This window comes from Diachasma alloeum, unplaced genomic scaffold (genome assembly GCF_001412515.2).
Source record: "Diachasma alloeum isolate Michigan unplaced genomic scaffold, Dall2.0 Dall_scaffold_00514, whole genome shotgun sequence".
Classification (NCBI taxonomy): Eukaryota; Metazoa; Arthropoda; class Insecta; order Hymenoptera; family Braconidae; genus Diachasma; species Diachasma alloeum.
The window spans coordinates 27,196-52,968 of NW_021680646.1; the positions used below are offsets into that span (position 1 = coordinate 27,196).

Sequence of the window (25,773 nt, forward strand, 5' to 3'; positions counted from 1 at the left end):
TATACACGTATGCGTTTCTGACGAAATCTAGGCTTTCGTTTTTCCCTGTAATTCTCACTTGGTGACCGACCTGCGAGATATTTATCGAACAGTTCGACGTCGTGATCTCTCCAAATTTTATTCATTTTTAGCGTCCTAAATATATTTTCACGAATGACTGACAAAAAATAAATCCACGTCACTCGAATTAAAAAAAATTCACAGCGGTCGTGCAATAGGTTTACTTTTTGGAACGTATAATAATGGTGGAGCCTTGGACGATCCGGGTTCTACTGTTGACTGCTGATTTACGGCATTTGAATCGTTTTCTGATCCTGATGGCCCGAATCCTGATGCTGGAACCCCTGTAACTCCTACAGTTGACTGGCTACCAATTATAGACAAAATTTTGTGTTCTTGATCTGTAAGCTCAGGAGCAGCGGTGGGATTTCCTGTAGATCGATCTGCGATATATAATTTCTGGTACTTTGTCTTAACTTTTGTCTTGAGATTTTTCCATACCTGCAATGATCCAATAATGAGAATGAAATATTTGATGAACAAAAATTTTGATCAATTACGCATTTACCAGTGGGATAATTAACTTTAGGCGAAAATATTAAAAGACATAGTTTGAAATTTCGTCTTTGACAAAACATGACATCGAAAACTTCTCAACATTTTCCCCTCATCCCCCTGATCACTCAGATAACCGAATTATTACGTTAGAATAATGCTTTCTACTACATCTGCACTTGATGAACTCAACATTGACATTCATCCAGCATAAAATTTCAATTTCATGTAGAAAATATCATTCAGTAGAAAAGTCGTAACCGGATTTAAGTAAAACATGAAATGTTCCATCGTGAGTTATGCTTCGAGAGTTATCTTGAAAACTTGTCATTTCACGACAAAGGGTCGATAGACTTTCTTTGACCCTTACGAAATTTTCTTCGAAAAGACTCTTTTGAGAATTTATCCTTACGCCTCTCATTACCGCGGAAATCTACTGAATACATTGAAAAGAGTCAGTCTTCTACGTCTACACTTTGTTTCATGTCTAGAAATTAAGATGAAGAATGATGGATTCAACCCAGAGAAGTCAGAGAATATTCCGCACCTTCCAAGCATTACAAGATGAAATGGGAAACTTTACGAAACAAATTGTCAATGAAAATTTATTTGTAATTTCATTGCATTCTTCATTGTATGTTTGATGACGGTAATTCTAAATATGCCTGTGGGACAGTTGCATGCTCACTAGTTTCGTAGGATTGTACATGTATTATAGACGCATTGGTATGGCTTACTGTCATGCACTGCGCTGCAGTTTTTATCGGTGCCTCCAGCACACAGATTTTGGCAGTTAAGCTGTGAAAAAAGATATTTGAGGTTATTTTAGAGATGTTACTCAATGCACAGTTGTGTACTCAAAATGAATAAATGAGTACAAACGTACTCTCCCCACATTGATACATATTTTGCATTGCTTTGCATGCCTAAATCTCCACGATTCGCGAAATTCGTATGTGTAGCCATATAATTGATAAAATATTCAATTTGATTCGCATTTATATGGCCTGATGTCAACGATGATTGTTCATCATCCCGGAAAATGAATAAATTATTATTACTTTACAGTTTTCACAGCTCTTCCATAGTTTCTCATTGTCCGTAATTTGTTCATGGCCTTGCCACGAATATTCCTAATTATATATTACAATTCACATATCTGTTAATCTCAAAACGTCAAATAGATGTTTTTTATCATTATTATTCATAGCAATAAGCTTTAATATCTTGAGATATTAGTTTCAAATCAATGAACTTACTTTTTTTTCTTCTTTGGTGGTGGACTCATAATTATTAGCTTTCAAATACAAGTAAAACAAACAAAATTGAAAAAAAAAGAAATGGATGGCTGTTGTGCTGATCTCATGTTCTTTAACCTCAACACACTAGAAAGATCAAAACGAAGAAAGTCAACAACGCTTGATCTCACCTAGTATCATAAATTGTAGTATTACATTTTTAAAAATCGAAATGAACAGAAATTTTATTTTGTAGATGGTACAAATTGTTTTTATACAGATATGTTGCTTTTCCTTTTGATGTAATAATTATTAGGGAGCTAATGGAAGAGACTTTACTTTAAAAATGACTTCTATCGAATCGATTATTTTCGTCGAACGTCGAATTATTTAGGTTATTTTTCCAATCCAAATTTCAGTCAATAGAATTGCAGCATTGGTCATTATTTTGGATAGCGTACACGAAATTCAACTGATAATTTTTGATAATTTCACTGGTAATTTTCCATGTTGCCTACAGAAGAAAAACAAATGATTTTCTGGTCGAGTAAACCCCTCTTTGAAATTGACAGATGGATTTTGTCTCAAGGTGAAATTCTCTTGGCCGAAAGTTAGATGGAAAAATAACCGCCCGAATACCCCACTCGAGCTTCAAAATTGATCGGGTATTTGAAGGTTCTCTGTACACAAACGAAGTCGTCAAGTTTTTCAGCAAAAATCACTCGTGCATTGCATTCGTGATATTCCAACACGAAAGGAATTGACTTCTTCGTTTTCTTGCAATGAACCTATTGGGAGATACACGATAATTTTGAAGGTCTTGAGGTATTACATGTGGGAATTGTATTTATCCTACCTTTTACTATTTGCAATTAAATCCATTGACAACGGATATAGAGATTCAAGCAGTTCCATGATTATATTTTTATGCTTTAGTAGATTTTTCCGAAATCTATGATGACAATCTAATCTCCGTTCGAGAGAAACTCTTTTTTTTGGAAAACGTGTCTCCATGACTCTCCTCAAACTGCCTAAAACACAAAACATGGGAATACTGCTTTCAAATCGTAAAAGAAACAATAAATTAGAGGGGAGTGGGGAATTAAAGAATCATAAAATCCGTATAATTTGCTGACCAAACGATATGATTTGGATGAACTTGATCTCATTTTTTAGCTCAAAGAAAAAGCTTGGGAATCGCGAAAAGTTAATTGAATGTCACTCAGCAGATCTCGAGTGAGTGACAATTGAAACAACCCATTTAGGTACCCCACTCGCCCCTACTTCATTTTATCGAGGCGACCTCACTTCAACCACTTACCTGCTGATTATTATATTTACCCCGCAGATGTGGCTCAACGAATTTCGCTCTCTAAGTGATTTTCTCACTTTCTCTACCCCTTATTCTTCACCGCTCATTCACTGATCCATTAACTCTTCCAGTTTCGCTCCGACATCAAAAATCAAAACTCAGATATTTACCAGCATCAATATCAACTCTCAGTTGTCGATAGGTAGTCAATTCTATTCACTAATTGATCAGTCAAGTATTTTTCTCATTTGTAACACGTATTTGAGTGGATTAACACTTTATTCCAATATAAATTGCAGCTGCTCCAAAATTAAAAATTACAAATGGAGGGGCAGTTGCGCATAATGCGTTCGCAAAACCATCATTTCGTGTCATTTAGTATCGTGTCGCCCCCTCGCAGAGGAAAATCGCAGCTTCGAAAAAGCGGCGGAAAAAGCGGCTTTTTGGTGAGAATAGCCCCCCGGGACTACTATAGCCCTTCCAGTAGAAAAGTAGAATCTTTCCGTTCGTTTTCAGGAGTGGGAGACACGGATACAGGTAGGAATCACGTGGAGTGGGGGTACCCTGGGAAGGAGAAACTTCTGCTAGAACTATATTACTGCCGAGTTACCGGCACAGGCAGCTCACCCAGCCGTCAGATTCGACCGTGGCGCCATCCCTCCCTTGGGGTCGTACTAATTCTGGCTGGGAGTCACCGAAACCCCGAGATCTGAGCCTCTACTTTAGTCTATCCTCTTTGATTTTTGCATTGTGCGTTAGCCCTTAATCCATGCCCGTAACGTCAAGGAGGCAGTCGACAGACGAAATAACGAATACAACGTACAGGAATAATATCCAGAATTTATTGAACATTTAATTATCGCATAATATATCAAGAGTGTTCAAAGAAATGTCGAAGGAGGAGCAGTTTGATGGAATGCTGTTGGCAATGGCCCAGCAGCATGAGGGAGGTGTCCAGGACGTGAGTAATTCTTAATCGATTCTGATTAACCTCTAAATTCCATGACAATCAATCAAAATTGATACACTAAAAACTCGAAGATACTTGGAGTAATCAACAAGAAATACCAGGATGCAACAAGGAATAATTTTATAGTGACGCGGGTGTGGGGGGATTCGTAGAGGACTATTCCTTGTTGAAATTTAATTTTTCGAAGAATATTGCATACTGGAGAGCTTAGTTTACATTTTACTGATTTATTGATTTTGATTTTCTTCAAGCTCTTGGATACAATCTTTAGTTTCTTGGCGAGAAAAACTGATTTCTATACTGGGGGAGGTGCTGGAGCAGCAGAAAAGGTAAAAGAGAGAATGTGAATTTATCATTATTATTTGATATAAGGGAGAGTCGGGTAAAACGGCCTCATTTGACTTTTTCGTGATACTCATAACTCAGAAACAAATTCATTAATTGAGATCACTCTAGGCTCATTCTAAAGGGGAAGAAGTGTAGTTTTCATAGAAAAAAATTATTCCATTTTATTCAAAATTGAATGAGCTGTTAACATTTTTGAAAAAATCAAAAGGGCCCCACTCTCCTTTTACCCCACTCTCCTCTAGACCTTACTCTATATAATTTAAGCCGTCCGTTTTTCCGTTCTCAGTTCAAAAAAGGTCCAGAACGGTACAGAATCTCCTGAAAAGTTCGTCAATTGTCCTCAAAACTACAATTTTTCAATGGAGAATGGGTTCATAAGGTTATAGAAATTTATAAAAAGGTCCAGGCCGAGACAACGGTTTTTTGCGAAGCAAATTTTACATTAATTTTGCGTGATTTTATCCTAAAATTACCCGAAAAATGTATAAAAACTGCTTCACTGATTTAGAGAACTTACCTACGAGACGCTTTTATTATCAATGCACTCTCTAGGTGCTCCGACAATATTTCAGAACATTTTGAACTTTTCTAGCATTTATCGCCTAAATGTAAATTTCAACATGAAGAAAATCGGACCGGCGTAAGGTGGGTCACCAAACGCACTAGTAAATTATTAGATGTATAAATTAATAATTCTCGGCCTTTTCTCGACAATGTTGTCATTTATTTATAATAAAGCGAATATAGATATAGCGGTTATTAATGTAATGATAAAGTGCTTTATTGTACTAAAAACAAATTCTGCTCCATTACGTTTTTCAGAAATCGTATCTGTCGATTTAGGGTCAAAATGATAGTTTTTTTACTTGAGCTGCATTATCTATGAATTAGGTGTTATTTTCATACCTAGCGAAAAATTTTCCAACTATTGCTTCCGTATGAAAGCATTGTAATCGTTCAAATTTAAGTTTTGGATTTTTTCTGTTATATCGACCTATTATGATCCAAAAAGTTCGAAAATGCATTTTTTAGTCCGTATGTGTGTGCATGTATGTATGCATGTATGTATGTGACAAAGTTTTTCGTCACGTTCTCGCTAATGAATCGATGGAAGTGAATAATTTCTTTTCTCAAATGAAGGTATTGCTAAGCCCTATCCATCGCCATCAATTAAAATTGAATTCATTGATTCATTTTTTTAATTTTCGATTTTTTTCCAAAATTTAGTTGTAACACGATAACCAAAAAAAAAAAATTCTGAATTCATTATATTTCGAACACCAGAATTTGGCAGATATCTCTGGATATTGCGGTTCAAATGAATTCAATCATAACTTAATATGTTTGTTTCAATGCGACTATGATGAAGTTAAAAGGTGGTTACAATAATTGTCTCGTATAATTTGATTTTTAGGATAATTTTAGGAAATTTCGAATTTTGCATGAATTCCCCTGAAAGTGAGCTTTCTGATGGTTCCTTTAAATTTGATCTTTCGAATGCATTCAATTATGTATAAATGAAATATTCAGCTATAATGCCCCGAGACCTTCAAAATTATCGGAATATTTCCCGATAGCTTCGTTGGAAACAAATGAAAGTGCCAAGTTTCGCAGGCTAAAAATCCCGAGTGCGCAGCACGAGGGATTTTTCTGCAAAACTTGCGGGACTCGATTTTTTTTAAGCGGAGCACAGTATTCGAGGGCTTCTTCCAGCAAAACATCCAATTGGTTAGAAATAAATGAATAGCTACTATGCAATTATCAGACGCAATTTCCAGAAGCTAGTGTACAATTTCCGAAAAAATTTGATGACAAAAAAGTATCGTGACCTCGAATACTGCGCTGTGATTAGCTAAAATCCAACCCCGGAAAATTCTCATAATAATATTTCATCGAAATTTTCTGATAGTTGAGATATTTTTTGATAAAACAATCAAAGAACGATCAAACAACAATTTTCATATTTGTGGGAAATTTACTTTCACTCATTATTCGAATGGAAGAAAAAGGTTCAAATTGATTCAATTATCATTGAAAAGAATTATTTCGATCTCACTTTGAACGAATAAACTCGTGACATAAACATATTCTATAATTTTCTGAAAAATTAAGCATAACACTGATAGAACGGTTTAGTCGAACCAAACGTCACGTTCGTTAACTATTAACGAATCGCGGTAATAGTTAAGAAGCGTCGTTTGTTGCAACTGAATCGTTCCACCTTTTCTATCAGTGCAGGAGAGAACATGTGCAAACCTGTTATGCGTAACTGAAATATCAATTAGAAGAAACTGAGATTTTAGTTATCTGGGGCTCATAACCCATATTCTCTTCAAAAAATCCAGTCAGAAAACAAAGAAAAATAGGTGTCGAATGGGAAAGATAGCATTGTAATTGTTATTATTATTATTTTTTTTTTACTCGTAAATGAGAACGCTGAACGATCCTCGAGGGTTCCGACTTCACCTCAAAGACCGCCCAGCAAGCTAAGCGATACAAACATTTCCTAATCGCTCTGCAATAGTGCTCCCTCTAACCAGAGGGTGAGCTCTATTGCAATCCAGAATCATGCTGCCTAAGTAGACGGAGGGACCCGAGGATGACTGCCTTCTGCATCTGGCCAGCCAAACTGAAGGCTTGACGCCTACAGGCCGGGATGGTTTTGAGCGCAGATATGAATGACTCCTTCATTCCCCCCAGAGAGCCAATGATAAGGACAACCAACTTTACTTTAAATCCTCTGTTTATTTGACGTAACTCAAACAGGAGTGATTGATATTTGAGCCGTTTCTCCTCTTCTTTCACTGTGATGTTCCTCTCAGCCGGAGCTGAGAACTCAATGACATTGATGATTTTGTCATCAAAATCGGAGAGCACGATGTCAGGTTTTGTCGCAAGGATTGGCCTGACAGTCGTGAACGAGAAGTTCCAGTAAATCTTACACCTCGTTCACAACAACGGACTCAATATCTCCTGGAGCATACGGCAGCAGTGGGGTTCTGTCTATCCCATAAGAGTGCCGTAGATGGAAATACAGCACTCTCAAAGCCGCATTATGTCGATGGATATAACTCGTGATGGCATATGTCGGGCAAGCCGATAAAAGATGCATCAGAGNAAGCCGATAAAAGATGCATCAGAGTTTCCGGGGACTGCTTGCAAGCCCGACATCGAATGTCTGGAACTTGCAACCCCATAACACGACTTCGATAGACTAGGGTGTTTACCACACCATCCTGGCAGGCGCAAATGAAACCCTCAGTTTCGGACATCAAGCCAGCTGACTTCACGAAAGAGAATGTCAGCTGGACGGAGAGACCCTGCTCTTCCACATGGCGGAAGAATACGCCATGCATGGGCCTATCAACATGCTGGCGAAACAAGGTGGACTTCTCCGCTGCCTTGATGGTCGCTCTACGCCGAGTGTTTGATGAGATGCCTGGATCGGGGAATTAATTGTGCGGATGGATGAGTTGGAGTCGGATTACGGGGAGTGGGATGAGTAGAACCAAGAAATGAGCGGAACACGTGCACGTGGTCACAAATTCACTGTATTTGTCAAAGTTATATTCACAATAATTAAATGTCACTAATTGAGTCACTGATAAACCGTAATAATGAGCGGACCGATAATAATGAGCCGACTAATTCCTTGAATTGATAATAATTGAGCTGACACAATGAGTTAATCCGAGTCACTAGAGAAAAGCAGTACAATAAAAGAAGTGTCTATAACTCGATCCCGGAAACGAATGAGAGAGAGACACGGGCTTACAGGTGCCACGTGCCCTAATTCCATGGTCACATGACCTAATTTAATGTAGATCATATGGTAATTTAGAGCGGTCCAGGAAGTGGCGCCTCAGGTGCTGGAATTAATAACCCCCAGTCATCTGAGGTGAGCGCGTCAGGTGTGCGTGAGTGGGGAGAGAATGGATGAGCCTTGCGTGCGTTAGTGTGAGGGACCTGTCAGCTGACAGGATTTCCAACACCGAGATTTGGCCATGAAGGCTAATGAATCACCAGCCAACTGATCATCTCGGCCAGTTATTATTATTATTATTATTATTATTATTATTATTATTATTATTTTATTCTCCATCTTCTTCGTAATCATTGCCGTCAGTGCAATGGAATAGATTAATTTTGAATGAATTCTGGGGGCGAATTAATCCAGCGAGGGTATTGCGTCATGAAAGAAGCCCGGCGGCGCATGTAGAGTTCTACCCAAGGATGAAATGCGAAGTCACGTCAGATCTTACAACCGATTGGGGACGCTATAAATCACTGCGATATCTGGTGGGTATTGCCTGCACTAAGAAAAATGGCCGTCCGATGGTTTATCGTTGGTACTTCAATCAATTAATTTCCAAATCCTCAAGTTTTTCTAAAATATGACAACATCGGAACTTCGAGTACAACAATAAAAAACAATACTGAAATGAATGAGTTGAAGGGGAACTACTACTGTCAACTACATAGTGAGGGTTTGAACAAGTTTGAAGGGGTAAACCACCGGTCGTCCATGTTATGAGGGCGATCACTACGCCACCATCGGTAAATACCGGTCCCAATTAACTCCTCCATTGTGTTTAATAACTGATTCTGAAAAGACATTCGGAGAAGAAAGTTTGAATGATAAAGTAGAAAAAATCATTGGTTTTTTTTAGAGAAGTTGTTACTATTCTTACGATTCTTCCATTTTAATCATTCTGTTCCATTTGCAATTTAAAATTGAATATAAATTCTCTGGAAGGAGCTTTTTTGTTTCTCCAAATAGACATGGCATGCAAATCCAATTAGTTTGTTGTCATAGAACTCATCATCTATAAATCTAGGATACATTCCTTCCGAAGTATTACGTTGATGACATATACAAGCTGTGTAGGAATTATGTTAATATTGAGGATTTAAATAACTATTTGATTTATTCATCATATGTCCATTGATTGAAAGTTTTTACTAAAAATAATCTGCAATAAAGGAATAGTATATTTCAGGGCGAGTGCCATGGGGTTTTTTCTAAAGTAATTTCTAACCCCATAGAAATTACCGGATGACTCATAACTTGGCCCTTCTTCGCGATAATTCCATGGGCTCTCAAGAACGCGTAATTATGCAGATTGACGAACTCCAAAACGTACTTAAATCTCGACATGATATAAATAATTAATAAAAAAAAGTAAAAATCCCCAAAACATTACCACGTTTTTTTTCGGGAAATAGCTAACTGGAATCGCCTAAAATTAAACCTCGCCATAGCGGGAAAACTAGCTGAAGTCCTCAAACAAAAAGAAACCTCGCTGAAGCGGGAAAGCTTGAACCTCTCTCTCATACTTTTAACTCACGGATCGGCCTTATGTCGCCGGAGTAGATTTTTCTCAGGTCGCATGGGTGTCCCTAACGAACATTCCCACATGTTCGTTACACAATAATCAAGCCCTTTTCGGAAACTATGAAAACCTTGTTCAATCTGAGATGGAGAAATACCAAAAATTCCGTCTTGGATGGCTTTGTTCAAATCATCTTTGGTCTCGGGTTTTCACGCATAAACATTATCTTTCAGAAAGCCCCATAAGAAGTCTCACGGGTTCAAATCGGGTGAATAAGGGGGCCACTCCATACCTCCATGCGCAAACTTGGGGTATCCTAATCCGATGACGCGATCACAATACACTTCATAAATAGCCTCAAATACGTCCTTAGTTCTATGCGGTGTAGCACCATCTTGCATAAAATAATAGTTCTTAACCAATCTTCTTCTTTTAGCCAAAGGGAAAAATTTAGTTTGTAGCATTTCTCGATAACTATTGCCTGTAATGGTCCCTTCTATGAATTGTAAGTGTACTGTTTTGATTGAAATAGCTGCCCAAACAGTCACTTTAACAGGGTGTAAAGACTGCCTCAAATGAGTGTGGATTTTAGCGACCCCAAAAAACGGTAATTTTGTTTATTTACATATCCATTTAAATAAAAGTGAGCTTCGTCTGTGAAGATTATGTGATTGATGTCGATCTCATCATTTTCAAATTTCTGTGTCATAATTTTACAAAACTCAATTCTCTTGTTTTTGGAATCTTCTGTGAGCAAATGATGGGGCGTAATTTTGTAAGGGTGTAACTTGAGGAAATTCTTCAATATTAATCTCAGTGTCTCTCGGTTCAGCTTCAACGTTGCTGCTGCTTTTCGTATCGAATCCGTTGCATTATTCTTGAAATGTTCTTCGATCTTGGCAATTGTATCTTCTGTTGTAACTGAGTGTGATGGACCAGGAAGATCATGACGAAGGTCCTCAAGACCATAATACTTGATGAAATTATCAATTACTCTGGGAGAGAAAGTAACAAATACTTTAGTTTAATACGAAAGTTTTAGTCAAAAGTGAGGTTATACGATGAACTCAAATAATTTTTTTTTTATTTTCACCTTCTGAGGGTGTTTTGACTGGCTACTTTTTTACTTCCAAATTTGGTACAAAAGTCTCTATATGCTTCAGTATCGTTTTCACCTCTAGTATAAAAACACTCGATAAGATATACTTTTTCTTCGTTTGTAAGGTTACTCATTTTGAAGTACAAGTAGTGCTTTTTGTAGCGTCTCAATAGAAACTGACAATACTCTAGTATATACACTGAGAGAAAAATATGATTCTTCTGACTATATTCCATCACCATCGAACTATAGTCAAAAAGTCCTCAACAATTTTGCATGGGTTACTGTAACTATGGCCGGAGAAGTGATTACTACAATGGAATGTAGTCATTGCAAATATTTTATAGTTCTACTCATGATAGATTTGTCGTGGTTACTTTTGAACTTTGGTTAGTTTAACTGCATTTTGATTCGCAAAAATTACGGTAGTGAAGGTACTGNAAATGAGTGTGGATTTTAGCGACCCCAAAAAACGGTAATTTTGTTTATTTACATATCCATTTAAATAAAAGTGAGCTTCGTCTGTGAAGATTATGTGATTGATGTCGATCTCATCATTTTCAAATTTCTGTGTCATAATTTTACAAAACTCAATTCTCTTGTTTTTGGAATCTTCTGTGAGCAAATGATGGGGCGTAATTTTGTAAGGGTGTAACTTGAGGAAATTCTTCAATATTAATCTCAGTGTCTCTCGGTTCAGCTTCAACGTTGCTGCTGCTTTTCGTATCGAATCCGTTGCATTATTCTTGAAATGTTCTTCGATCTTGGCAATTGTATCTTCTGTTGTAACTGAGTGTGATGGACCAGGAAGATCATGACGAAGGTCCTCAAGACCATAATACTTGATGAAATTATCAATTACTCTGGGAGAGAAAGTAACAAATACTTTAGTTTAATACGAAAGTTTTAGTCAAAAGTGAGGTTATACGATGAACTCAAATAATTTTTTTTTTATTTTCACCTTCTGAGGGTGTTTTGACTGGCTACTTTTTTACTTCCAAATTTGGTACAAAAGTCTCTATATGCTTCAGTATCGTTTTCACCTCTAGTATAAAAACACTCGATAAGATATACTTTTTCTTCGTTTGTAAGGTTACTCATTTTGAAGTACAAGTAGTGCTTTTTGTAGCGTCTCAATAGAAACTGACAATACTCTAGTATATACACTGAGAGAAAAATATGATTCTTCTGACTATATTCCATCACCATCGAACTATAGTCAAAAAGTCCTCAACAATTTTGCATGGGTTACTGTAACTATGGCCGGAGAAGTGATTACTACAATGGAATGTAGTCATTGCAAATATTTTATAGTTCTACTCATGATAGATTTGTCGTGGTTACTTTTGAACTTTGGTTAGTTTAACTGCATTTTGATTCGCAAAAATTACGGTAGTGAAGGTACTGTAATGTTATGTGTCGCATACAAAAAAAATCGTATCGTTCACCAAAACTGCCTCAACTATTTTCTTATTGTAAATCGAACTTCAGATTTTTTTCTCAGTGTATCTAATGGACCTAACCTTCTGGGTCTCAGTAGGAAGGGAAGACATGTGTCTATACTTTAGGCAACTTCCCATGTATCACCCTGTAATTATTTAGCGCCAATCTTTGAACCTGGATCCGTTAGCCGCTAAACCTCGGGTGACGACTCCATCGAAGTTGACTCGTTGATGATCAGGATAATGGGATTATAGGGGTAACTCGAAATAAATCGAATTGACAAGTTCTTGAAGAGCGCAATCACACTTTTATTTAAAATATTTTATATCCACACTTTAAAACTTTGCATTACAAATAAACTTTATAACTTTTGGAAAAAACTCTAAACATATTACTCGGAAAAACTAATTGAAGAGAGAAGCTGAAGGCTTATCGTAGAACAGCCACGATGGGACCAACTCAAACTTAAACTTAACTTTAAGGAACTTCCCCAGTAAGTATACTTGGTGAAAATTTCGAAATGGTATAAAGACGCAATATTTGGATCATATGTTGTTGAGCACAATCAAAAACTATTCCCAAAATTTCAAGTACCTTGTCCACCCCATTTTCGAGATATACATCGTCAAAAATGGAAAAAACACAAAAATTGAATGTTTGGCGATGCATATCTCAAAAATGGGGTGGACCAGGGACTTGAAATTTTGGGAATATCTTTTTAATGTGGTCAACAACATATGATCCAAATATTGCGTCTTTATACCATTTCGAAATTTTCACCAAGTATACTTACTGCGGAAGTACCTTAAGGGTTGGGTCCAACAACCCCCACTAGCCCACAAGTTGCGCACGCAAATCTGGCCCAAGGGAAAGGGAAAAGTGAAACCCAAGGGAAAACGGAAGAAAAGGGGGAGCGTGTGACGTCGCAAGTTTTCCCCTCAGAGGGTTTTAGGCCCTCTCGGCGATAGGACGAACAAAGGAGAGCCCACACGTGTCGAACACATGGTACATAGGAACTTTCGAAATAAACAGAACTGAGATTTTACTACTTGGGACCGTGACCGCTAATTTTACTTTCCTCTATAAAATTTGGATTTTTCAAGGTAAAGGCTTTTCCGTGATGAGTTTTGGAGGGCAATAAATTTGAATTTAAACTGTTTGACATTTACAATTTTCTGCAACGGGTTTTCTCACGATTGTGGAGTTATTTTCTTCCTTTGTTCATTGACCTTTCTTTCCCGTACTTCTCAGCATACTACGTTTTAAAAAAATAATTTTAAAAATCATTTCCGAACCATAATTTGAATTTCGTGGATTTTTATGGTCGATTAATAGTGCCATCCTATTCTAATCTACAAAATTCAACGTCGGGACGTTACATATTTTTCCGTAGTGACTTTCACTTTTACCCGTTCGGGGAACGGTCAATACCAATCCCCGGGCTCGGAAAAGTGAAGGTCAGTACGGAATAGTACATTACATGCCCGAGCCTTGGAAAACAGATCACCGTCCTCCACGTGCAAGATTGCCTTCCGAGCCGAAGGCGAGGATGGTAAGCACGTGGGGGAGGGTTATATGTTTTCCATGGCCCCGGGTAGAAATTACGCCGCTCGAGCTCGGCTCGGAACCCGTATCCCAGCTAGAAATACGCCACTCCGCCCCAGCTTGGGATAAACTCTACGCGCGTCACATGTACCCGAGGTTGAGCCGCGTTACGCACTCACAGCCCAGCGTTAGACTATTACGCGAAATGCTTCGCCGGACTTTAGTTGAATGGCCACTGCTCAANCCCGGGTAGAAATCACGCCGCTCGAGCTCGGCTCGGAACCCGTATCCCAGCTAGAAATACGCCACTCCGCCCCAGCTTGGGATAAACTCTACGCGCGTCACATGTACCCGAGGTTGAGCCGCGTTACGCACTCACAGCCCAGCGTTAGACTATTACGCGAAATGCTTCGCCGGACTTTAGTTGAATGGCCACTGCTCAACCTCAGGTTCATCTCCAATTACTCAATCCCAGTATACTTAACCTCAATAATGATTTGACAGGTCCGATGGCATCGTGATTTAAGCGAAAAAACAATCGAATAAATGTGAAGGTGGCATGCTTTTTCAGATGAAGAATCACAAGCTCATCAGAAATAACGTGATATTAACTAATCGAATGAGATTAATCTGAAAATACAAGGTAGAACAATTCACTGAAACGTAGTCAAAACTTTCTTTTTTCTCGCGAATACAACAAACAAAATCAAGAAAAATAATCACTTGAAAAACGTTAACGAACCTTTATTATTAATTATCAACGCGACAGGAGAGGATATTCATTTTTGGATAGGCCTACGAGTTCTAAGAATATTCTACGATTTATTAGGGAAATGTTGAATACAGGTATGCCAAAATAACACGCATAAAAAAATTCAACAGAAAAACCTAGCGCTTTCTATTAAATTTCTATTGGAATTCTATGAGAATTCTCTGGAAGTTCTATTAGAATTCTATTCGTTTCTTGCGCCGATTCTATAGGAGATTATGCAACTTCATAGAGTCTTTTTGTTAAGGTAAAATTTGGTGCAAGAAAGTAAATAGGTTTTTATGTTCCTATAGATTTTCTTAGGCATAAGATTTCTAAGCTTTTTCCGCTCGGTTTTTCTTCTTTTCTTTTAATCAAATGCAGGAACAAACCTTGGAAAATTCATGCCCAATAGTTTCTGTGGAAGAAATCCTAACAGAATAAATTATCTAGAAAAATCAATGGATTTTTTTCTACAAACAAATATCTATTAAAAATGCAGGGGAAAGTTGCATAATTTTCAATGGAATTGACGCAAAAAAAAATAGAATTTTTCAATAGAATTGCAATAAAACTTAAATAGAATTCTCATAGAGCTCCAATAGAAATTCAATAGGAATTCTTAGAGAAAGTTCCAGGTTTTATATTCGATGACAGAGGGAAAAATCAGTAAATTTGATATTTTATAGAAAGTTCAGTGGAATTCCATTTTTTTTAATAGTAAGAAGACAAGGATTTTCCAACGTATTCAAATTTTAAATCGATATTCTAAAAATGCATAAATATCATTCTATTCCACCCTCCACTCGAAACGACACGACTCAATCGGAGCTGAGTTCTAAGCGTTGAGCCACAGCTCAAACTCAAGTGCCGGATTATGCCGTCTGATGAGCGTTCGACTGTGAGCCGGTATGGAGCGGTGTGTCGCGGCGTGAACTCGGGTCAAGCGGAAAGCCGAGGCTGAGCTCGCGCTCACCCGAGTGGCGGCTGAATCTCCGATTGAATTTCTACCCGGGGCGAGGTGTGTATATTAATTTTCGTGTTGAGGAACCTGCAAAACGCCAATTTCGTGGCGCGCAGCGCCACGAAAATGGGGTTTTTCAGGTCCCGTGACACGAAAAAATAATTAATGTAGCAGCTAGCAAAGTGTAACGCAGAGCAGAATGCGACTGTTAGTTATCTTTCCTTTTACATAATTAAGCCTTCCATTTTAGCCTGTTTTTTGGCACTACATCATGTAAAATTTGAAAAATGTCACCTAAGTATTAGTTGCCAATCTTAATGCTGCATTTTTTAAATTTCTTTTTTTAGTCAAGTATGAAGAGTAAAGTGGCGCAAGTTTGGTTATCCAATCATCTCAATAGTAAATATTATACTCAATAGGGTGGCCCATTTTACGGGTATTCCTGAATATTTCCGATTTCGCCTCAAAAAATGATTCTTCAGTTGATAAAATACCCCTGTGAATTTTTTCATATTTTTAAACTGCATTTTGATGGTTGCGCCGTGTGTTTAAAGTTTGACTAACATTTTTGACCTACTGGCAGTGGAGGTCATAAAACTTGGGTAGAAGTTAAATATCCTCAATGATACGCCCGTGTCAGGTTGTAAGTATGGCTCCGAGTGAGGGTTCGGGTGTGTCACCTAGGTAATTGTTTTTTTTTTGTATTCTTTAGTCTTTAATTATTCTCGATATATTGAGAATTGGATAGTCCTCATGGGCAAAATATATTTTTTCAATCTGAAGAATGTATGAAATTAATTGAAATGTTTCGAAAAATAATGATATAAAATAGAGTTGAAGGAAATAAGCATAATTAACCTTCTGAGTTAAATAAACGCTCCCAGGATTCCTTCGGATTAAGTTAGATTTGTCCAATGCCTTTTTTGTTACAAATGTAGTTGACACTTCTTTCAAATATATGGGAAATATAAAATTCTCAATATATCAAAAATAATCAAAGAGTAAAAAATACAAAAAATCAAAGAAAAAGAAGTTATTGAAAATTTGATACATGAAATATTGAAGAACAATTTTTCTGGCCTAATGAATGGAATCCCCTCTTCCACCACTCCTTGACATTATCGTGGATTTTCCTTGCTCCCTTCTGCCGCCTGAAGGGTATTACTGACGCACTACAGTTATCATAGAAGGTTCTCCTCTTTTCTTATCATTTTTTCATGAATGCATCATCCAAAAACATGAAAACTATACACAAAATTTCAGCTAAATTTTAAAGCAGCTCTACGATGCGAGTTCAGTCCCGTCCCAGCGCAGGTTAGTTTGGCAGGTCAAATTTTTTGCCTAGGCTCAATTTCTGTGTTTACGACCGTTGTAAAAGCACCGCATGAGCCGGACACCTGTCTTTACTGGAAATTTAGGAATTATCTTTCGCATTTTTTTCAAAATTCAATTGGTGGGGAAGAAAATTTTTTTCTTTGAATTATTGTCAGATAGTTCCATAATCCATCAACCGAATCGGTATGAAAAATGGCCAGATACCCAGCGTGCTAGAGTCGTCTAAAAATCACTGAATTGAGTAGAAATGAGGATTTTCATTTTGATAAGTAATAAGTTTTCTGTTGAGACAAAAATTAATTCTGTTCTTAAATCTCCCTCTGAACGATTCACGGAGGGGAAACACCGAGAGATGTAATAATTGAGTCCTTAAAAAATTATTGACACATTCGATCTCTACGATGCGTGTAAAAGTCCATAAGAAATAAAACTACATGGCGCAACCTTGAAAAATGATTCAAAAATTAAAAAAAAATTCACATGTACTTTCCATGTCATTGGTTATCTTTATCAAACACGAAACTTATGAAATTCAATTTTTTTTACATATGAGCCATCCTAATACTCAATTATTGTTGATCACGCAAAAAAATCTCGAAGTCACTTTGCATTTCACGTATATGCATAAATGAGAATTTATTTGATGAAATGATGATACTTCGACAATTTTGTCAGGAGATAAATCGTTCACAATGATCCATTTCTCTCCTTGAACGACGCATGCTGGGAACGTTACCTGCACGCCCATTGCCACCATTAGAAATTGACGATGAAGAAGACAAACCATCAAGTGCCTTATCGTGCGAGCATTTCAATCAATCTCAACAAAGAAAGAAAAATTACAGATAAAAAAAAAGAAAATTAAAATGAAAAAATTCATGATTGAAAGAAAGACTAATAATGAAAGAATGAGACTGTAATAGATAAAAATTAATTTACCTTCAGACATTTTGAAGAATCAATTAACCCTTCAGAACTCGCGCTCAGCCACCGACCTTCGTTACTCGCGTGGTGAGCGCTGCGCCGCCCGTGCTTTCAGTAACGCAGCGTTGTCACGTTCATAGGTACGCGCCGAGCGTGCGGCGAGCGGGAAACAGCAACAGCGGAATTGAAAATTTTACATCCTTCGTTACTCGCGCACGGCACCGCTTTTGCGTATGAGCCTCAACAATTTATTATTTTTCGTAGCCTTGATGGATTTTCAGCGGATAAGAACCTTGCTAATCCATTCTAAATGATTCAAGCTAGGCATTCTAATTTTTTCAATTTTTTGAAAGCTCAATTTTGCAAGAGGCAAGCGAAAATTTGAAAAAGGCAGCGCGGCGCTTATAGCGCGAGTTCTGAAGGGTTAAGAAATCACCCGAAACACAAAACCAACGAAACTGAACAACTTCACAAACAGCGTTCATTTTTTTTTATAAAGGAAAAAGAACGATGAAACATTGAAAAATAACAAATTAAAGGCGTGTATTTTGTCATATTATTAATAAAAATGTTATTATTGTAATACTTTTGACTATATTAATAATAATCCACAATAATGAGCTAAACGTGGTTTATGTAGATAACGAAGTTGTTGAATACGGAGCCGATGGAAAAACCCATTTCAATAACTGAGCAATCGTTCAACGAAAATATAAATAGTTCAACGTGGATAAAAGATGTAACTCTTAAAGGAAATGCCACCTTAATGGGACGAGAATATCAGACTATGAAGGAACAAAAGGGTGAGGCGAGTAATAGAAACAAATAAAAGAAAAACAATCTATTGTATCTAAGAAAGGGATAATAAAAATCATAATTATGACAGAATTCCATTAAGTAGAAAATTTAAAACAATTAGTTAAAAAACAATGAACAATATACAATGGAAAACAAGTGGCCCATTGTACAGGTGTAAATCTCGTATAGTTTTTTTGGCTAATAAATTAGCACATTGCTTCCGAATGGCTTAATCGAATTAAAACAAACAAGTGTATATTCTGTTTTCTGTCAATAATTTCAGCTTAGTAGGGATCCTTCTTGATGTTTAACCTCAAGAAAATTCAATAGATTTTTTTTCAAAGATAATTTACGGTAAAATTTTCTAGTGAACTGAATTTATTTTAAATTAGACAGATTAAGTGAAAACAAAATGAATGTAAAATTTGATATCATGAGAGTTCATGCTGCTGATACATCAATGTCGATGTCTCCTCGGTCATAAATAAATTATTCAAATTTTATTTTTCTCTTGAATAACTTTTCGACTTTGTGTCTAGGTTTTTTGGTTATATTCGCACACCTTTCAGTGATGAATGGGTTGATGGTAGACCGGGTTATGCATTTCTTTTCCGGAGGTCTTTAAATCAATTTTATAAAATGATTTTATATACTGAGGAATGTGATCAAGATATCGAATCATATCTTCCGCAACATAAAGTAATTCATAATTTATAATAAACACTCAATATAAAACTTTATTGATATGTTTGTTTTTTAGTTTATGCATATCGAGCATGCTATCCCAGTGCGTAATCCAAATCATTTTGTTGTGAATGAAGAAGATCATGACAACAATGTTTATTAATTATTCTTTTCTCTCGTTTTATCGTATTGACACATTAATTTTTCTATTGTCCCATTTTTATTTTAACAAATGCCTTTTAGTTAATACCCACGCAATTCAATTGGTGTCAGAAGTGTCGTGATTAAATTCCATGATATTCTCGTCGCGAATTTGTAAAAAAAAAGTGCTGGATTTCTCCTCAAAATGTATCGACAGAGAATGAACTTAGACGATGGACTTTTTCCTGATCTGGGACATAACAGGGAAGTTTTTGATAAATTTGTAGACAATAAAATTACATTGAATAATCACGCGATTAGATATTCCATGGACGAGTTTCTTTCCAATCGTCATACGAGTATTCAAAATTTATTACAACGCGAATTAGAGAATGCCGTGAGCAGGAAATTTAATGCAACTCTACGGGGAGAAATTCGTTCCATCATTCGGTTTGAAATGTCCGATGCCGTTCAAGGTGAAATATCAATCTCTTTCGTATCTATCCAAATGGATTTATTGGAAACAACTCATCAGGAGATTTATTTGAAGGCAACAACGGTGAAAGGAGAATGACTTTCATTACTATAACAAAATCTTTTTCAATCGGTCTCAGTCGTTCGGGAAGAGCTCTTAGGGACATTACGACATTACCTACAATACAGATTTACCAACGTATGAGAGAGAATTCTTCAAACTGTACAACAGGACATCCACAGGAGAACCCGAATTGAACTTCCGGATATTAATCCAGATAACAATTTTTCATTTATTAATTCTTTTTCTAATTCGGGTTTTAAGCCTCCTATGGCCAATGACTTCCGTTTCGATTCAATCTGGTTATTAATTTCCTAAATCAATCGGTGTAGCGTCTCGCTACATCCGAACACAAGGGTTCGCGTTGACCAGCGTCGACCAGGACACAGGCACCTGAGTCACACACATACAATATGTCGCGCGTTACCTTAACAATATTTTATCCGAATCTGAATACAAATTCAGTCTGGCGCTAACCCCCAAATACTCAGCAAGTCGACCACCGGACTTCTACGTAACATCTTTACTTTTGTATATACCTTTGAACGTTTTGTAAATATATTGTGATTAATTAACGTAATCGCATTGTTGCAGAATTGGACCTTTTCACAACAACCTTCAATTCCTACATTGGTGACCCCGACGTGATCTGATTAGCAAAATTCCACGTTCTAAGCGCTAGAAGTAAAAAATCTTGGAGTGGCGTGCATTTATCATTGAAAGTTTTATTCGTGCATCCCAGTGATTTACTTCCATCCTGGTGAATATCTACGCATCCTAGACTTCTTAGTGCCGTACAACCCGCGAGTTCAAGTGTTGAATTTAATTGCCCGCGATGGAAAAGTCGTAAACTTTGTTGCGCGGGTATGCAACGGCGTTTTCAAAACGGCGTCTCGTGAGTTCTGGAACATTCCAATCGTCCGAGCGCCGAGCCTGGGCTTCGCAGTGTTCTCACGAAAAACCAATGCCAGTGAATGTCTTATTTTTCTTTTTCACACCGGCACATTACCGAGTACCAAAGACCTTGTACTGTGCTAGTGAACAAATAAAGACTAATGACGACTTTATTTCCTCACAATTTATTTTTCTCAAATTTATTTTCTCCTGAATTTGCGACAAATTCGAAACGATGAAAACCGCGCAAGCAGCTACTGTAATGGCTGCACATGAGCAGCTGGACAGTGTCACTCAGGCATGAGGGAGGGAAGAAAGTAACCTCATGCCGAACCAGTCCGATGGCAGCGTTGAAAACTTCGGGCCGACCCACTGAGCTCAACTCCGTTAAAGCATCGTCGAGAATTACACACAAAATGCAGGTAGCATCAACTCTACCTTCACTGAGAAAAAAAATTGCTTTTGCCAAGTATATTTACTAACTACAAGAAAATTTACTTGGCATTTACATGTCTTATGCAAATATTTATATACATTTAGTACATAAATATTTGCATAAGACATGTAAATATTAGCAGTAGTAAATAAAAGCAATTTGTTTTCTCAGTGTTCACGAGTATCAAGCTCTCGATTGGTACGAAGTACATCAACTTAGCGAAAATGGACATCACATGCGTGGCGCGGGCTAAGGAGGCTGGTCACCTCAACCGCAGTCTTTTCGCATCTACATTCGCAAGCGAGATTACACGGACAACAGGGTAGCAGGACCCTCGCTTTCAGTCCGCGGCAATATCGAGGCATGAGAGAGAGAAGAAAGTAGCCTCATGTCGAACTTCTCTGATGGCAGCGTCGAGAACACCTGGCCGACTCACCGAGCTCATCTCCGCCAAGCATCAACGAGGATCTCGCTCTTTGGAATACGTGACGTCACATTGACAAGCGAAAGACGTCTGCACCAGAGCATCCACTACTCGGATACACATAATTGAGAGGTACCCCACATACCTGCATACACACGCACCATCGCAACACACGCCGAAGGCAGACACAACGCCAAGCGCTCACGATCATCCCAGGCATCAACAACACTAACAATTGCGCAGCACTAACGATTCCTGGGAGGCAGGAAGAAACGCGTAACATTCGCACGTCTTCTGCTTGCTCAACTGATAATGTATCTGTTCCGAAAATAATATTTTTCTGTTGCAGACTTCAAAACGTCGTTTCTACTCAAGCAAGGGAGCCATGTAGCGTCTTGCTACATTCGAACACTAGGGTTCACGTTGACCAGCGTCGACCAGGACACACAGACACCTGAGTCACATACATACAATACATCCCGCGTCACCTTTATAATATTTCATCCGAATCTGAATACGAATTTAGTCTGGCGCTAACCACCAAATACTCAACAAGTCATAATAAATGGAATCGGGACGAGATGGTTTCACATTTAGTGACATGTTTACAGGGAAAAACTCAATCCATTCTTCAGTCTTTCTTCAACAGAAATTATCGATTTTTATAGATTAAAAAAAGAATTAGAGTCACGTTTCGGGGAAGAAATATTTTCCCAAATGTACTATTATATAATCAATTTCAAGCACGCGATCAACGTATCGATGAAGATTTTGCAACTTACGCGGCAGAATTGGAAAGACTTGCTCGTTTCGCATTTGCTGCGGAGACGGAAAGATGCCGCGACCGTGCCACGTGCTTCCGATTTATTGACGGCATCCGGAATTCACGAATTGAAACAATTCTTCATTCGGAACATATTGAATCCCTCCAAATGGCCCTCCTACGCACAACGGAAATGCAATCGATTCATGCTCTCGTCGATAAAAAAACGAGTTACTCAGTATTTCTATACAAATCAGAATATTTCTTCAACTAATAAATCGAAAATCAATCCACAAATTCGTCGAATAATTTTTCAGCATTTCTCCAACCCCAATAATAAAATTCGCAAAAAAAATTCAATAATAAACGAAATATTACTTGTTTTACTTGCGGTAAACTGGGTCACTTCAATACTGAATGCAAAAATCCAGTTTCTTCTGATGTAAACGCGTTTCCTAGTTCAATAATGAATCCGAATGAATTTCAGAATCATAGAAATTTCAATTCAAATTCTACTCCGTATTTCCATCGTAATTCTCAAAATAATTCTCATTTTCAATCACGTAATCAAAATGCCAATCAAAACAGTAAATGTTATTCTACCCAAAATCAAAATTCGTGCAATTCTTCTAATGATTTGAGTTCCGATGTACGCTCCAATACATCCCATTCTATAGAATTACCATCTCCCCATTCTGATCAGGAGAACTAGATAGAGTCAATTTGGAAACGGTCAAATTGACTCCTTTCGAATCAAAATCTTGTTTCAAAACCTCAAATCAATCAAATAATTTATATTTAAAATGATTCGGAAAAATCAATAATCGATTTCGTTCGATTCTACTTGATACAGCATCAGATATCACCATCATAAATCCTTGATTTTTCTCTAATAATTTAACTTCTCTTCTATGAAAACTCTTCATCAAAATTTCACGATTTCTACTACTAATGGTTCGAAATTCGATTACATTGCTTTCAAACAAGTCATTATTTCAATTTGCAATATTTCAATTTTTATTGATGCTGTCTTTGCTGAGATCAAGATTGATTGCATTTCATATCAAAAACTGGACTTCTTATTGAATTTCAATCCATTATCAATCGGAAATTTAATGAGAATTCTTCCCAGAAAATAGTTTCGATTTATCAAACTTCTATCGATCATTGCTAAAATTCTTTAACGATTCTTTGTGAATTTTTATGTGAACTTTTTCAATCTGCATCTAAACTATTGGATGAGAATCAGAAGAATCTTTTCCAACAATTTTTAATTGAATTTCAAGACAGGTTCGTGAGGAATAATAAAGAATTAGGAAATTACGTTGGTTTGCAATATCGAATTTTCATTCAAAATTCTACTCCGATTAAACAGTTTCTTCGTAGAATCCCGTATCATCACAGAGAAATTGCATTTGATTTATTAAAGGTAGTGTTTCCCAATACCCAAAAAAATATCGATACTCAGTATCGTATCGAAGCAGATTGCTTGGTATCGATACCGCAAAGTATCGCCTTGGGAAATATCGATACTCGTAATATCGATCTTTTTAAAAATTCTGGATGACAATGGCAAATAAAAAAAAATTAAAGTTGAAGAATGTCGCGTTAAAAGACCTTAAACATTCAGATTCATTCACATGAGGATATCCCAATATTGTTTACAATTTGGTACAAACCATTCTATAGATTCCCCCACTTCCAATCATCAAATTTGTCAATTAAATTGCGCGAGGAAAAATTGAGATAAGTTATGAATATTCAGTGTCATTCATATTACAGGTTGCACAGAATTATTATTTTGTTCATTCGAGGGTGGAACGTCACTAGAGTCACTAGGGAATGATTAAATTTCACGAGGGTCAAACTCTACGAAAGCCACAAGGGAACGATCAAATTTCACGGAAGTGAAGCGTCACGAGGGTCAAAAGGACATGGTCAAATTTCACAGTAGTGAAACGTCACGAGGGCCATAGGGAGACACTAAAATTTCACGAGTCAACCGACACGAGGGTCACATGGGGATAGTCAAATTTTACGACGGTCATAAGGGGATGGTCAAATTTCACACAAGTGAAACGTCACGAGTCAAAAGGAGATGGTCAAATTTCACGAGAGTCAAATAGCACAAGAGTCACAAGGGGATGGTCTAACTTCATATGAGTCAAACGTTATGAGGGTCACAAGAGTATGGTCGAATTTCACAAGTGTCAAACATCACGAGGGTCTCACGGGGATGGTCAAATTTCACAGGATGGAAATGGCACGAGAAATTGAACGAGAGTGACCCGACAGAAGGATCACAAGAAGATGGTCAAATTTTATGAGGGTCAAACAACAAGAGGGTCGCAAGGATAAGGCCAAATTTCACGAGAGTCAACCGACACAAGAGTCATAAGGGGATGGTCAAATTACACAAGGGTCAAACGTCACGAGGGTCACAAGGGGTCAAATTTCACCGGAGTGAAACGCCACGAGATTGACTAGGGGTTGGTTAGATTTCACGACTACGAAACCTCCCAAGGGTCACGAGGGGATCGTCAAATGTTCAAGAGGATCAAACCTCACGAGAGTCACGAAGGAATAAGGAAATGTTATGCCGTTTGAATGTTCCAATGGTCATTTTCCACGAGGGTCGAACGTCAAATTTCGCGAGGAGCAAATGATCACAAGAGTCACAAGGAAATACGATGCTTTAACGATCTTTGAGAATCACATGGAACAATCTCAAACTCTTTGTAGGAAGCATAATGGTGTTCATTATTCAAGTTTATTGAATTTTTCACGGAATCATTTCGGACCCTGAAGAGTTTAAAAATTGGCGATCCCCTGTGACTTTCGTACTGTGTGACTCGTAAAATTTGAAGATCCTCTTGTGACCCTCCCACGTTTGACCCTTGTAAAAATTGACCGTCCCCTTGTGTCAGTTAACTATCGTGACATTTGACCATCCCCTTGTGACCCTCGTGAAAATTTTACCCTCGTGAAATTTGACCATCCCCTTGTGACCCTCGTGCTGTTTGACCCCCGTGAAATTTGATCGTCCCCTTGTCTCGCTCGTCACGTTTGACGCTTGTGAAACTTGTCTCCATGTGATCCTTGTGACTTTTGACACTTGTGAAATTTGATCATCCCCTTGTGACCCCCGTGACCTTTGACTTTCGTGAAATTTAGCTATTCCCTTATGACCCTCGTGACGTTTGACTCTCGTGAAATTCCACAATCCCGTTGTGACCCTCGTGCTGTTTGATCCTCGGGAAATTTGATTGTCCCCTAGTCTCGCT

At 37.6% G+C, this 25,773-nt stretch overlaps 2 protein-coding genes across 5 annotated transcripts in view; one reads left to right on the top strand and one right to left on the bottom strand.

Annotated features, from left to right (window-relative positions):
* Nucleotides 1-224: 224 nt before the first annotated feature.
* Nucleotides 225-3,432, bottom strand: LOC107042745 (the record flags this gene model as incomplete). Of its 3 annotated transcripts, none has more annotated exon segments than XM_015263921.1 (4): nt 225-501; nt 1,293-1,353; nt 2,650-2,824; nt 3,115-3,432. In XM_015263921.1, coding segments are annotated over 3 exon segments (496 nt in total), but the record flags the coding sequence as incomplete, so codon positions are not given.
* A 387-nt stretch (nt 3,433-3,819) lies between these two features.
* LOC107042746 (nuclear migration protein nudC) overlaps nt 3,820-25,773 on the top strand; it is a 318,222-nt gene continuing 296,268 nt past the window's right edge. Inside the window, exons 1-2 of one of the 2 annotated variants that reach the window (XM_015263925.1) lie at nt 3,820-4,066; nt 4,327-4,404. In XM_015263925.1, coding sequence (XP_015119411.1) covers nt 3,995-4,066; nt 4,327-4,404 — 150 coding nt within the window. In that variant the 5' untranslated portion in view covers nt 3,820-3,994. Of the gene's footprint in view, nt 4,067-4,326; nt 4,405-18,454; nt 18,618-25,773 lie in introns of those variants that run through there. The other variant, XM_015263926.1, reaches the window with a different exon arrangement.